This window comes from Fistularia commersonii, chromosome 24 (assembly GCF_037954325.1).
Source record: "Fistularia commersonii isolate RoL2024-O1a breed Wild chromosome 24, RoL_Fcom_v1.0, whole genome shotgun sequence".
Taxonomy (NCBI): Eukaryota; Metazoa; Chordata; class Actinopteri; order Syngnathiformes; family Fistulariidae; genus Fistularia; species Fistularia commersonii.
The window spans coordinates 1593658-1607101 of NC_141307.1; the positions used below are offsets into that span (position 1 = coordinate 1593658).

Here is a 13444-nt window from a genome sequence, read left to right on the forward strand (position 1 = left end):
TTTAAATGAATATGTCTTTATATAAAATATTTATAAGATATTGTGTATACATTTTTTTTCATTTGAATTTTTTTGGCTTTGGAAAAATAAAGCTATAAACATGTGTTTGATTTGAAGATTAATTTTGAAAAAAGGGGTACATTTAGGTTGCAGCTTATATTTTTATATATATATATGTGTGTGTGTGTGAGTGTGTGTGTGCGTGTATATGTATTTTTTCATGAATATATTTATTATATACATGATATATATTCAATATTTAAAATATATATCATGTGTGTATACATGTATGTATTTATATGTGTTTTTCTTTCCTCTGGACAAAAAAAATGAGGCCATAAACATTTTGTGGATTTGAAGATTGTGACAAAAAACGATAATATTTTTAAGGTGTGGCTCATATAGATGTAGATGGAAACATTAAGCCATTAAATTTTTTTAATTATTTCACCAAAAATGCAATTTTGATTTTGAAATGGGTCGTTTTTATATAAGTTTTTTAGGTACGTTTTTTATATATGTAAAAATATATGTATTGGTATTTATATATCTTATATAAATATATGTACAATCTACAATATGTATATCTTATATATCTTTATACCTACACACACACACATACACACATATATATATATATATATATATATATATATATATGAACTCTTTTCTTCCTTTTTTGGATATTTTGGATTATGACAACATTTTAACAACAACATTCAATTTTGACAAATATACAATTACTAACGATTAAATATTAGCTGTATCAAAAAAAAATTAAGCTATCAAAATCTTTTGGATTTGAAGAATATGCATTAAAAATGCCACTTTAGGTTATAGTTTATATATATATATATATATATATATATATATATGTATAAATATATGATCAATAATTCTGAGCCCCTGGAGCTCATCGATCACTTAAGAGATAAAGGGACCTCTGAGGATGGATGGAGCCGATCAGCTGATCGATCGGATCGATATAATCGACATCTTCAGGATGTCTCACCGCTCGTAAATGCGCTCTGCCGCCATCTCGTGGCTCTAGGCAGGAAGTACAACAAAATAAATAAAATGAAACAAAGAGAACAATAAAATAAAATAAAAATATCGATTACAAACTGCATTTGATTAAGACAAATGGGATATTGATTTTTATTTGACGCACGCTGAAAGGGATGAGCGTTTTGGAGGTGAACTTTATTATTATCGTTTGGTTGTTGATCCATGGACTCTGGAGGCGCTCCGGAGAATCACAGCTGAGGAGGAGCGAGATGTTTGACCTGGAAGGATCGCGGAGAACCTGTGGACTCAAACCACGCTTTTATTTTGAAAGGTTCCCACTTCCGGTTCTATCTTCCTCCGGCCAGCTTTACTTCCTGTCTGCGCTCCCCGCTGCCTCCGTCCAATCCGATCCCTCTTCCGGTGTCCGTCCAATCCCCTGCGTCTGTGATGACGTCACCTAGGACCTTCGGCAGGGACACGTTTTCATTGGACCATCACTTCCTGTTCTTCCTTTTCTTCCCAGAACTAATTCACAGAAAATGGAGAGAAGATACAGAGAATGTAGATGGTCGCTGGGATCAGAACGCCAAACCTTCTTCCTGTGAGGTTAAAGTTCTGCGGGAGAAAGATGGAGAACCTTCATGGAGACCATGGAGGTTTAGAAAGTGGACAGAAGACACAGAGAAACCAGAGGGACGCTGGGATTAGAACCCAAAACCTTCTAATGGTGGAGATAAAGTTCTACACTGTTTGGACCGCGGGAGGAAGACGGAGAACCCGGGAAGGAGAACGTGGAGAACCCGGTCGGACGCCGGGATTGGACCGTCCTCTCGGAACAGGAAGTGCCGACAGTCTGCAAAACTCCGGGTTGCAGCAGTAGTCCCAACAGTCCAGGGGGCGGAGCCAAAACAGAACCAAATGGACTTCTTTTCTTGAATAGCACAGCGGCTAGCTTAGCTTTAGCATTCACATATTTTGAAAAATGACCAAGAAACTTCGGGGAACGAACACGACAGCTCGATGCTAACGGGTGAACATGTGGTGCGGAGCGTTGATTAAGAACCTTTGGGGGAGGAGCTTCACGGCGGTCTGATCTAAGCCCCGCCCCCTCATACGACCACGCCAAGTGCGTTCCCCTTCGGGATAACAATCCAACATGGCCGCCGTTTACGTCCGACGCCCAGGTGTGGTGGAGAAAGCGTCAGATTGGACGACGGCGGAGGAGGCGGGGCTTCGTGTCGCACGCCGAAATGTTAGCCGCAAAAGAGTCCTTTAGGTTTGTCGTGTTTTTCCCCGAAAATTCGCAGTTTTCCAGGCACTTTCTGCTCGCTGGCGCCCCCTAGTGGCCACAGCCGGAAGTGCAACAACACGCTTCCTGTTGTCCAGTCAAAATAATTGTTCACCGTACAAAAAAAAGCTAACGGCTACATGAGCAAGACAAGGAAAATCACACGTGATAGAGCTCTATTAATAACAATAATTATAATCATAATAATCGACGACCTTTCACGTGTTTTTTTCAAAATAAAAGCTACGTTTTGGATTTGATAAGTGCGCTAACTTTCAAACTAAAAGCATCCGGTGGCGCAGATGAACGACGTCATCTCGCCGCCGCCTCCCGACCCTCCTGTTAAAAAAGAAAATAAAATAAAAGCAGACTTGCTTCCTCCAGTCAGTCACATGGAGGAGGATGAAGTTCTGAAACATCAACCTTGATAATCCGGATGAATCCCAGAAAAGGGTCCTGAAAGATTTCTACCGAGTCCGACGGGAGCAGAAGGGGGGTGGGGGGCGTTATTGATTTCATAAACACTGATTAATAATCTATAAATCTAATCTCCTTTCGGATTTTTGGTTTTGTTTTAATTTAATTCAACCCCACGCCTTTTCATGCTTTTATTTTGAAACAGCGCCGCGCTCCCCGCCCCCGATTGGTGCCTGAGTGTCGCCACGACAACGAGCATCGTGTTGCTACTACGGCCTAGCATGGCGAGGCGCTCATCCTCATGTGCGTGTGGTAGCGCGGCGGCGGCGCCGCCATGGGCAGGGACTGCGGCGGCGGGCCGCTGGGGTGGGGGTGGGCGCGGTGCATCCTGGGCAGGGTGGAGGTGTGCAGGGGGTGGGGGAACGACGACGAGGTGGAGGACGAGGAGGCCGGCTGCAGCTGCAGCTGGTAGCCGGACGACGGCGCGGAGGATGACGGCGTGGGTTGGGCGCTTCCGCCGCCGCCGCCTTTGGGCGGGTGCTGCGGGGGCGGGGTCTGGTTGAGCTGGATGGAGATGTCGGACGAGGCGTCGGAGGCGCTGCGCCCGCGCTGAGGCGGCGGCCACGAGTCCGGGTGGAGGAACTGGCCGCTGTAGTCGCTGCAGTCGGACAGGCGGGGCCGGTAGAGGGCCGGGTGAGGCCGGAACAGCTCCTCCTCAGCGTAACGCTTCATGAACAGGTACACCGACATCACACCCGCACCCTGCACACACACACACACACACATGGGAGAACATGGAGAACCCAGAGGGTCGATGTGTATCCATGGTGATGGGAGCTGTCAATCAAACTAATCCATTTCCACATCATCAAACAGCTTCGTCGGTAGCGTTGCATAGGGTTTTACGTGATTTCTTTAATCAATTTATTGATGAATTCATCGATGAGAGAAGTGAAAAGTAATTTTAATGTTTTGTTTTTTTTTAATTTGGAATTAAAAATGTCGGCGTCTAACAATATTTTAAAAAAGGTGGAACATTTGACGCGGTTCCTCGACGTTCTCTCCTCGGAAAATGTCGCAAAGTCGTCGTCCCCGTCGACAGACTATTTATATCTTTCCTGCCGATGACGACGTAGAGGAGGCGCCGCGGGAGCAGAGGAGGACAGGATGAAGGAGACGAGGAGATAAGAGGAGGAACGCAAGGAGGAAGATGGAGATGATAAGAGGAGGAGGTGGAGGAGGAGGGGACTCCCCGCTGCCTTCCAGTTGCATCCATCTCCACCGATCTTGATGCGCGGAGACGCGTGTGCATGTGTGTGTTTGTGTGTGTGTGTGTGTGTGTGTGTGTGTCGAGCCTCGTGTCAGCTCGGCCGCCGTCTGTAAATGTTAGCCGTCAGCGCTGGTTAGCATCACCGCAGGTTTGTATGATAGCACTCCTCCTCCTCTTTTACTGAAATAATCCATGAGAATAACCACAATCCATTTATAAATCTAATATAATCCGTTCATGCATTTCAATAATGCATTATTATTTATCATTTCAACAATAATTACCAGTTATTTTATATTTACTAATTGGCCTTATTGTTTTAAAATTAAGTGTAATTCCATCTTTGGCCACAAGATGGCGCAAGAGGGGGAAGTCATGTGCCTTCATGAGGATGAAGACTGTGAGTGTGTGTGTGTGTGTGTGTGTGTGTGTGTGTGTGTGTGTGTGTGTGTGTGTGTGTGTGTGTGTGTGTGTGTGTGTGTCTCACCTCCTTGAGGAGGAAGGAGGACGCGGCCAGTGCGAAGGACCAGCCGTAGCGATAGTGGAAGAACTGCTCGGGCTCTCGGGGACGGTTCATCACCTCGTCGTTGATGCTGGAGATGTAGAGGACCAGACCCACCACCAGACTGAGGCCTGCACACACACACACATGCACACACACACACACACACACACACACACTAGTCAGGTCCCCATCGTTTGTTCATCTTGAGGCATGGAGATGCAGGAGAAGCCCTGTTAGCCTTGTTAGCTTGTAATTGCAAATGTATATGTGTGTGTGTGTGTGTGTGTGTGTCCTCATATTGGAAAAGGTTGGCAAAAACCTCCAAACATGAGGATTTGTTGAAGGACACACGGGCGCACACACACACACACACACACACACACACACACACACACACAAAACCCTTCCCTCAGCCTGTAACGGTTGCAACCGACTGGATAAAAAAAATGTAATAAAATAAAATAAAATTGACAGAAACTATATTGAATTAAATTGAATGATAATAATTAAATAAAAAAACAAAATAAAATAAAATAAAGGGATTCCTTGAATTGAAATCTTTTTCTTAATTTCTAATTTGATAATTATTATTTTTCCTGATAATTATAATAATAATTTCTCTGTGTCACTTTGACTCTGCGGCTCCGGGGCGGAAAAAGAAACCGCTTCATCAGCGTAAAACTCCTGCGGAGGCGTCGGCGTGGCGTGCGGGTCGACCTCGCCGGACGGGGAGCGGAGGGGGCGGGGCTTAGAGTGCGAGCACCTGATAGGATGAAGAAGATCCCGGAGACGAAGGCCAGGATGGTCCTCTGCGGACGGATGTGGCCGATGTTGCTGATGACGAAGGCGGTGAAGACGAAGAGGAGCGACACCATGGGGAAGGGCGTGGCCGTGCGGACCATCTCTGCAGAGGAGGGGGCGGGGTCAGCGCGCACGTGTGTGTGAGTGTGTGTGTGTGTGTGTGTGTGTGTGTGTGTGTGTGTCTCACTGAGGATGTTGGCCGTGTTCTCCGTGGTGATCTCCACCTCCGGCTCGGTGAAATACTCGGACGCCACGCAGCGACCCTTCTCAGGCCCTGAGGGGGGAAGGGGAGGAGCTTATTTAGGGGGACAGGAAGTGGGTGACGAGCTTATTTTGGGGGGACAGGAAGTGGGTGATGAGCTTATTTCGAAGGACAGGAAGTGGGGGAGGAGCTCATTTGGGGGGAAAAGAAGTGGGAGGAGCTTATTTGGGGGGGAAGAAGTGGGGGAGGGGCTTATTAAGAGGGACTGGAAGTGGGAGGAGCTTACTTGGAGAGACAGGAAGTGGGGGACGAGCTTAATTTGAAGGACAGGAAGTGGGGGAGGAGCTTATTGGGGGAAAGAAGTTGGTTAGAAGTGGGAAAGAAGGGGCTTATTTGGGGGGCTGGATGGAGAGGAGGTGAAGGAGTGGACAGAGAGAAAGATGGATGGAGAGACAAAGACAACAGGGGATGGACGTTCAGATAGAGGGCTGGATGGATGGAAGGATGGATGGAAGGATGGAAGGGTGGACAGTCAGAGACGGTGAAGGTCGGTCGGTTCTCTGCTGTCGTTTTCTTTCCTCGTGTTGTTTTGAAAAATGTCGTCGCTTTTTGTGAAATCCACTTGTGAATCGTGTGTTCTAGCCTCCAGGACACACACACACACAAACACACACACACACACACACATACACACAGAGCCACCAGCGTTCCCCTCGCCTGACCTTTTGTACCAGGCGCCAGACAACAGGGAAACACAAACATGGCCGCCTCCCCTGAGCGCCAGCGCGGTGACCCCGAATGTGTGTGTGTGTGTGTGTGTGTGTGTGTGTTTGAGAGCGGGCAGTCACACACTCCCCTCAGCGTCTCTTCTGCGCGGTTTTAAATTTTAAATTTAAGGACATTTGACGAGCGAGGAGTCGGTCCTCGTCATATTATGGGATGTAGTCTTCTTGTTTGATCTTTCACTCGCAGCCCCTTTGATGCGGGAATGACGATTGAGTGATGTCTTAATGTTTTAAAGTCAATATTTTCCAACAATGTGTTTGATGTTTTTCCAAATGTCATCTTGACATTAATCTCAATTGATCTCAACAATTTGACAATTAGTGTGATGTCTGTGACGAGCATCTATAATAGCAAGATCTTAGCAGATGTTCCCCTTTATAAGGGATCTCTTTGAAGTAGGTTCTGATGTCAGAGCTTTTGATGGACATCTCTATGATGTTACTGATTGTGATGGTCATCTTAACCATGTTAATGATTGTGATGGGCGTTGCTATGATGGGCATCTCTGTGATGTCAATGTTTAAGATTGACATTTCTTTGAAGTCAGTGATTTGATGGGAGAAGTCTATGGTGGACGTCTTTATGAGGTCAATGGTTTTGATGGATGTTTGTGATTCTGACAGACATTTACGTGAAGTCAGTGATTTGATGGACAATGTTGTCAAAGCTTATGATGACATCATTGTCAAAAGCAGTGGTTTTGAATGATGTTTATGATGTCAATGCTTTGGATGGACATCTCTTTGATGTCAATGGTAATGATGGACATCTTGATGATGTCAATGGACTTGATGGACATCTTTTTTGATGTCAATGGTTTTGATGGTCATCTCTTTGATGTCAACGGATTTGATGGACATCCCTATGATGTCAACGGTTTTGATGGACATCTCTTGATGTCAATGTTTATGATGGACATTACTTTGATGTCAATGGATTTGATGGACATCTCTTCGATATCAATGATTATGATGGACATCTTTTTAGATGTCAATGGTTTTGATGGACATCTTTTTAGATGTCAATGGTTTTGATGGACATCTCTTTGATGGACATCTCTATGATGTCAATGGATTTGATGGACATCTCTATGATGTCAGTGCTTGTGATGGATGTGTGATGTCATCATTTAGATGTCACCGGTTGCGATGGATGTCGATGGTTTCCACGGACATCTTTGAAGACATCTCACGGACGTGGACACTTGATGGAGACGACGTCCTGACGTCACCTGCCACGAAGCAGACCCTCCACAGGCCCGAGTGCAGCGCCATCTTCACCTCGGTGGTCTGGTTCTGCTGCAGAACGATGCCCTCCTCCATCAGCAGCCAGTAGTCGGTGGACACGGCGACGCCCACCAGCAGGAGGCCGCAGGCGCCGAAGACGGAGGACAGGAGCGTCAGCGCCCTCGTGCTGAAGGAGCTCATCTGGACGGGAGGAGCGCCGCGAGTTATCTCAGAGAAGACGCGCTAAGACGCAACGCCGAAGATGCCGCGTCACCGCGATGAAGGAAGATGGAGGAGGAGGTGGGGGTTTTTCCGTCCATCGATTGGAGGATTTGGAAATTTGCTGCGGCAGCTCTTCTGATTCTAATCCTTCCTGACGCCTACTGTTAAATATGGATGTGATGGCGGACAAGGAGAAATTTATACAATAAATAAATAATAATTTAAAAAAATGTTGAAATAGGTGGATGGTCCATAAAGTGACAATGTGATATAATCAATAAAAAAGATAAATACAGTCTAATATAAAAAAATGACATGAGAAATAAAATAAATATAGAAAAATAAATCAGAATTTCAAAATAAAATAGTAATGACGAAAAAATAAATCATGCAATTTCGATGACAAAATTCTCAATCAAATATTTGATTTTTATTGATAAATAATCAGCACCAGTGTGTTGCACTCACAAGGAAAATTAAAGATGACAATTGTGAATAAAACCATAAATCCATAAATTCAATTCAATCAAATTGGAAAAAATAGAAATGATTTGAAAATGAATTGAGGATAAAAACACTGAACTGTAAATCTAATTAAAATCATTAAAACATTTTAAAAAATCATTAAATTTCAACGTGGGGGGGACAGTTCAAGGATTCTGCAAGTCAGTCAAACCACACACACACACACACACACACACACACACACACACACACACACACACACACACACACACACACACACACACACACACACACAGGTCAGATGGTGTGAAGGTCAGGTCCTCTGAAAGCGACTGTTATACTCTGATATTAGTGTATTAAAATATTAAAAGTCCTTTTTTTTCCCCTCAAGATTTTTCAATAATTTCATTTCTTCTAATCCTTGTGTTTCTTCTGCTGGACAGAGATCTGAGTTCAGTGTCTCCATCACGGCCAGTATCATCTTCATCCCTCTCCACCTCGTGAGATGTTCCTCCACTAAAACCAGAAGAACCTCTAACAGAGTTCAAATCCTTGTTCAGGGACCAAAATCCAGGTTGAGATGTTTGTATCTCCAACTCTGAATGTGACGATAAAATGACCGGAAGCACATCTATCTCCACCTGCCTGGAGGAGATGTTCATCTCCTGGTCAAAGAAACACCCTTCTTACTTTACACACACCTGTGACTTCTCGCTATTTATACATATGGAATATAAACCACGCCCCCATATATTATAAGATGTAATATGGAATATAATTACGTATGTATACATAAATACATTTCCATGTAGACATATATATGTGTGTGTGTGTGTGTGGAAGAGGTTGTGTGCTGTTCTGCTGTCTTAGTCACATGCACTAGCCAGTGTGACCCATGAAATAATGCAAATAAAACACATTTATAATTATATTACTAATAAGCACGTGTTTTAATGTTTTCTCTTAAACCTGAATATGTAAATATGGTGTCATTGAGTGTGGTGTACTAAGCACCCCATATATTAGACACGCCCCTATATATAGACCACGCCCCTCACAAAGATGTGTACCTCAGGAGACCACGCCCCCTACACGGAGACCACGCCCCCTACACAGCTGCCATGTCCGTATTAGCCACGCGCCAATGTAGAGACCACGCCCCCGCACATTGGACACGCCCCTTATAGACACAATCCCCTATTTGACACGCCGCTATATGGAGACCACGCCCCCAACCTGGAGACCACGCCCCATACATAGAAACCACGCCCCTACATAGAAACCACGCCCCCTATATAGACAACACTCCAAAATATTAGACAGGTACCCATATATATATATATATATACATATATATATATACACACACACACACACACACATACATTATATACATATATATATATAGAGCGAGAGAGAGAGAGATAGATAGATATACATGCATACATACATATATAAAATGCATTATTAGTAATAAGGATAATTATTCTCTCATAGTGATGCTTCTAATCAATGATTCCCTGCAGTAGGTTATGGTGCCTTGCGTGGGGAATAAAGGGGGAGTAAAAGGGGGAGTAAAGGGGGAGTAAAGGGGGAGCAGGGCGGAGGAGGGGAAGCGCAGATGGACCCGTCCAGGTTCCTCCGCTCGTTTTCTGTCGACGAGGCGAAACGCCGCTCCGTCAGCAGCCAACTGGCAGCAGGAAGAGGAGAGGAAAGGAAAGAGGACGGAGAGATGGGAGAATATTTAGAGGGGAAGAAAAGACTGGAGTAGGAGAAGAGGAGGAGAAATAGTTCTTTTCAATTTTAGTTCATTTTTCTAATGAAATAAAGGATTGAATTAAAAAAAAAAAAATCCAGCTCAAAATGATTGGATCTTATATAACAGGGAAATATTGCCTGTAAAATGAAAAGATATTTTGTGTAGAGATGTTTTTTAAAAGCATTTTAAATAACATTAAAATATTCATTTATCAAAATATGTATATAGAATTACATATTTTGGATAACATTAAAGTATCTATATAACAATGCATATTTTGGATAACAGAAATGTTTTAAGCTATAGTATAAAACTGATATAACATTAAAGATATTTAATATATTGTATACATTTATTAAAAATGTGTTTGTTAGATTACATTACATATTTTCATGAGATGGAAATATTCAATATAATATTAGAGCTATTTTATATGTAAAGTATTCAATCAAATTACATTTTTCGTAGAGCAGCAAATAATGAATATATTAGAATATGCATGCAGGATTGCATGTTTTGTATAACATTCAAAGAGTTATTTTATACAGGAAACATGGCTATAGTGTTGAAAACATTTGAATATGATAGATAACATTAAGATATAAACATAAATAGGTAGAAATCATGAGATATTTTGGATCACATTGAGGAAATTTAGATTAAATAATCAAGATTTAAAATATGTCAGATAACATTAAGACTAATTTATAGATGATTAATATTCATTTATACAAAATTACTGTATTAAGATATTGAAGTGAAACAAGATAACACACATTAAAAACATTTAACGCTGAATATTTGACATATTTTAAGAAAAACAGAACACAATAGATGGAAATATTCCCTACATTTTTATCAACATTTTACAGCAGAAAGAGAGAGAGATGGAGGGAAGAAGAAGAAGCAGAAGCAGAGGGGAGCCATGCATGGACCCGGGAAGAAGTGCTGCAGTCTGCTGGAACACACACACACACACACACACACACACACACACACACACACACACAGCGGCTTCCCCCTTGACACGAGTTTGTGGGGCGCGCGCGCACACACACACACACATACATACATACACACATACATACATACATAACCTTAACTTAAACTAACCCGCCAATGTTTTTAACCCTTTACACACCAGAGCAGGACATGGTTAGCCACACACACACACACATACATAAGCATATGCACATGCACGGACACGTACGCGCACACACACACCGTCGCCAGCAGAACCTCCTGTTTCCGCGAACGCACCAAATGCGCCACACTGTGTGTGTGTGTGCGTGTGAGTAGGGGTCGACCCACCATCTCATACACACACACACACACACACACACACACACACACACACACACACACACACACACACACATATATATATATGCATGCCCCCTTTCCCTGTCAAAACATTACATTACGTTACATTACATTACATTACAGTAATTTAGCAGATGCTTTTATCCAAAGCGACTTATAAAAATTGCGATTTAAACCAAAATTGCATTTTAAATCGCGGGTGTCACGAAGATGGAGGCGCGGCGGACTCACCTTGCCGCGGAGGCTCCGGAGCTCTGCCGCCGGATCCCGCTGTTCGCTCCTTTTCTATCCCTCCCTCTCTCTCTTTCGCTCTCTCTCTCACACACACACACACGCACACACACACACTCTCACCACTGCGGAGAATCGCCTCAGCCGATGGAGTTGGGAGGTGTGTGTGTGTGTGTGTGAGTATGTGTGTGATTCCGCCCCCCTCCCATTGAAACGCTCGGCGACAATTAGCAACGCGGAAGTGACGCACGGAAGTGAGAGTCATGTGACCGGATGTACTGAATACCAACGCATAAATGCGTGCATTGAAATCATTTAAAATAGATTTAAATATACATGAAAGTTATATTTTTACACTTATAAATACACATGTATGTATGTTACATATATATTTTATATATCTTTAACTTTCTTTAGATCTTTACTGTTCTTTTTATTTTATTTTATTTTATTATTATTCTATTAATATTATTATATAACAGTATTATTTGACACAACAGTATAATTTTCATTATTTATTATTATTATTGATTTTTAATGTTCTTTTTATTTTGTTTTTAATACTTATTATTCATTTATTATATTAATTTGTTATATTATAGTTATTCTCTAATATGTTATTCTTTATTTTTATATCAAGTTCTGTTTTGACTAGGGTACTTGGATTAATTTTATTATTATTTTTAATTACTATTTATGAACGCTAGGATATATAATAATACAATTTTTAGGTACTATAATATATCATAGTATATTAATATATATAATATATTATACTATATAATATATGATATAATTATGATCATTTTGATATAATAAGGGTTTTATTTTCATGTTTTCCCTGAGAAATCAAATGAAATGAATAAATCCAAAAAATACAAACTAAAATAAAAGGGATGGACAATTTCAGTGACCAATCATAATTAAGCAATGCTTACACGGCAGCCAATCAGAGTAGAGAAAAAAAATTCCCAAATTTGTCCAGATATCCAACAACACGGGTTTCTTCACACAACAAGGACGGATTTTTTTTATGAAATTCTTTAAAATTCTTTTTATTTACCATATGAAATCAATATAATCTGTAAAAATGAATCTCACAGTTGCCGTTGACGACACGTCCGACGTCCAAATCCTCTTTAGGGTTTTATTCATCCACCTTCCACCCGCAGAACAAATCCAAGATGCCGCCTGTGAGACTGGCGGGAGGCCGGCCCGCAGAACAGGATGTGACATAATTGGTTGTGAAAATAAAAAAAAAAGACAATCTGTGCATGTGTCTCTCTGTGTTTTCACTTGCACTAATGTGTGTGTGCGTACGCGCACGTGAGTGTGTGTGTGTGTTCGTTATGCCTCCATACCCTCTTTCACGGCTGAGTGACCCCATCAGCCCCTGGCAGCCCACAGACTGATACAGTGGGCTGCCGTGCCCTGTGACTCACCGTGTGTGTGTGTGTGTGTGTGTGTGTGTGTGTGTGTGTGTAAATACATGGGCTTCATGTGTGGGAAACAAGGGATTTCATCCCACCTGCACATGCTAACCACACACACACACACACACACACACACACACACACACACAGACCTGTCCTTATTGCAGTGTGGGTCACACGTCATGTCGCAAGTCATGTTTTATGCATAAAATAAAGTATACACACACACACACACACACACACACGAAGGAAACATAAAAAACTCAAACGTTATTAGATAAATAAAGACCCGTGGAATACTCGTTACATTTATATAATGTCTAGAGACCTCATTACACTTGGCGACGCTCTGTAATTACACTCGGTATGTAGTGCAGTGGTGCAGAGGGTGTGTGTGTGTGTGTGTGTGTGTGTGTGTGTGTGTGTGTGTGTGTGTGTGTGTGTGTGTGTGTGTGTGTGTGTGTGTGTGTGTGTGTGTTCAAATAACATCTAGTGCAAACCCTTGTAA

At 42.4% G+C, this 13444-nt stretch overlaps 1 protein-coding gene across 2 annotated transcripts; it reads right to left on the reverse strand.

Annotated features, from left to right (window-relative positions):
* Window positions 1-1129: 1129 nt before the first annotated feature.
* On the reverse strand, window positions 1130-11696 carry LOC147219617 (voltage-dependent calcium channel gamma-7 subunit-like). Of its 2 annotated transcripts, none has more exons than XM_086171454.1 (6): window positions 11504-11696; window positions 7509-7704; window positions 5477-5563; window positions 5252-5392; window positions 4471-4616; window positions 1130-3475 (listed from the first exon to the last, which is right to left on the reverse strand). In XM_086171454.1, exons 2-6 carry the CDS (start codon window positions 7702-7704, stop codon window positions 2990-2992), a joined length of 1056 nt encoding a protein of 351 aa, XP_086027580.1. In that variant the 5' UTR covers window positions 11504-11696; the 3' UTR covers window positions 1130-2989. The 2 variants fall into 2 exon arrangements, with proteins under 2 accessions (XP_086027580.1, XP_086027581.1); XM_086171455.1 differs by having other exon boundaries at window positions 7509-7886.
* Window positions 11697-13444: the final 1748 nt, after the last annotated feature.

Coding starts and splice junctions, on each gene's coding strand:
- LOC147219617 (XM_086171454.1), bottom strand. CDS start 7,704: ATGAGCTCCTTCAGCACGAGGGCGCTGACGCTCCTGTCCTCCGTCTTC. Junction 5,564..7,508: donor GAGGGTCTGCTTCGTGGCAG/GTGACGTCAGGA, acceptor TTCCCCCCTCAG/GGCCTGAGAAGGGTCGCTGC. Junction 4,617..5,251: donor GATCTTCTTCATCCTATCAG/GTGCTCGCACTC, acceptor GTGTGTGTGCAG/GCCTCAGTCTGGTGGTGGGT.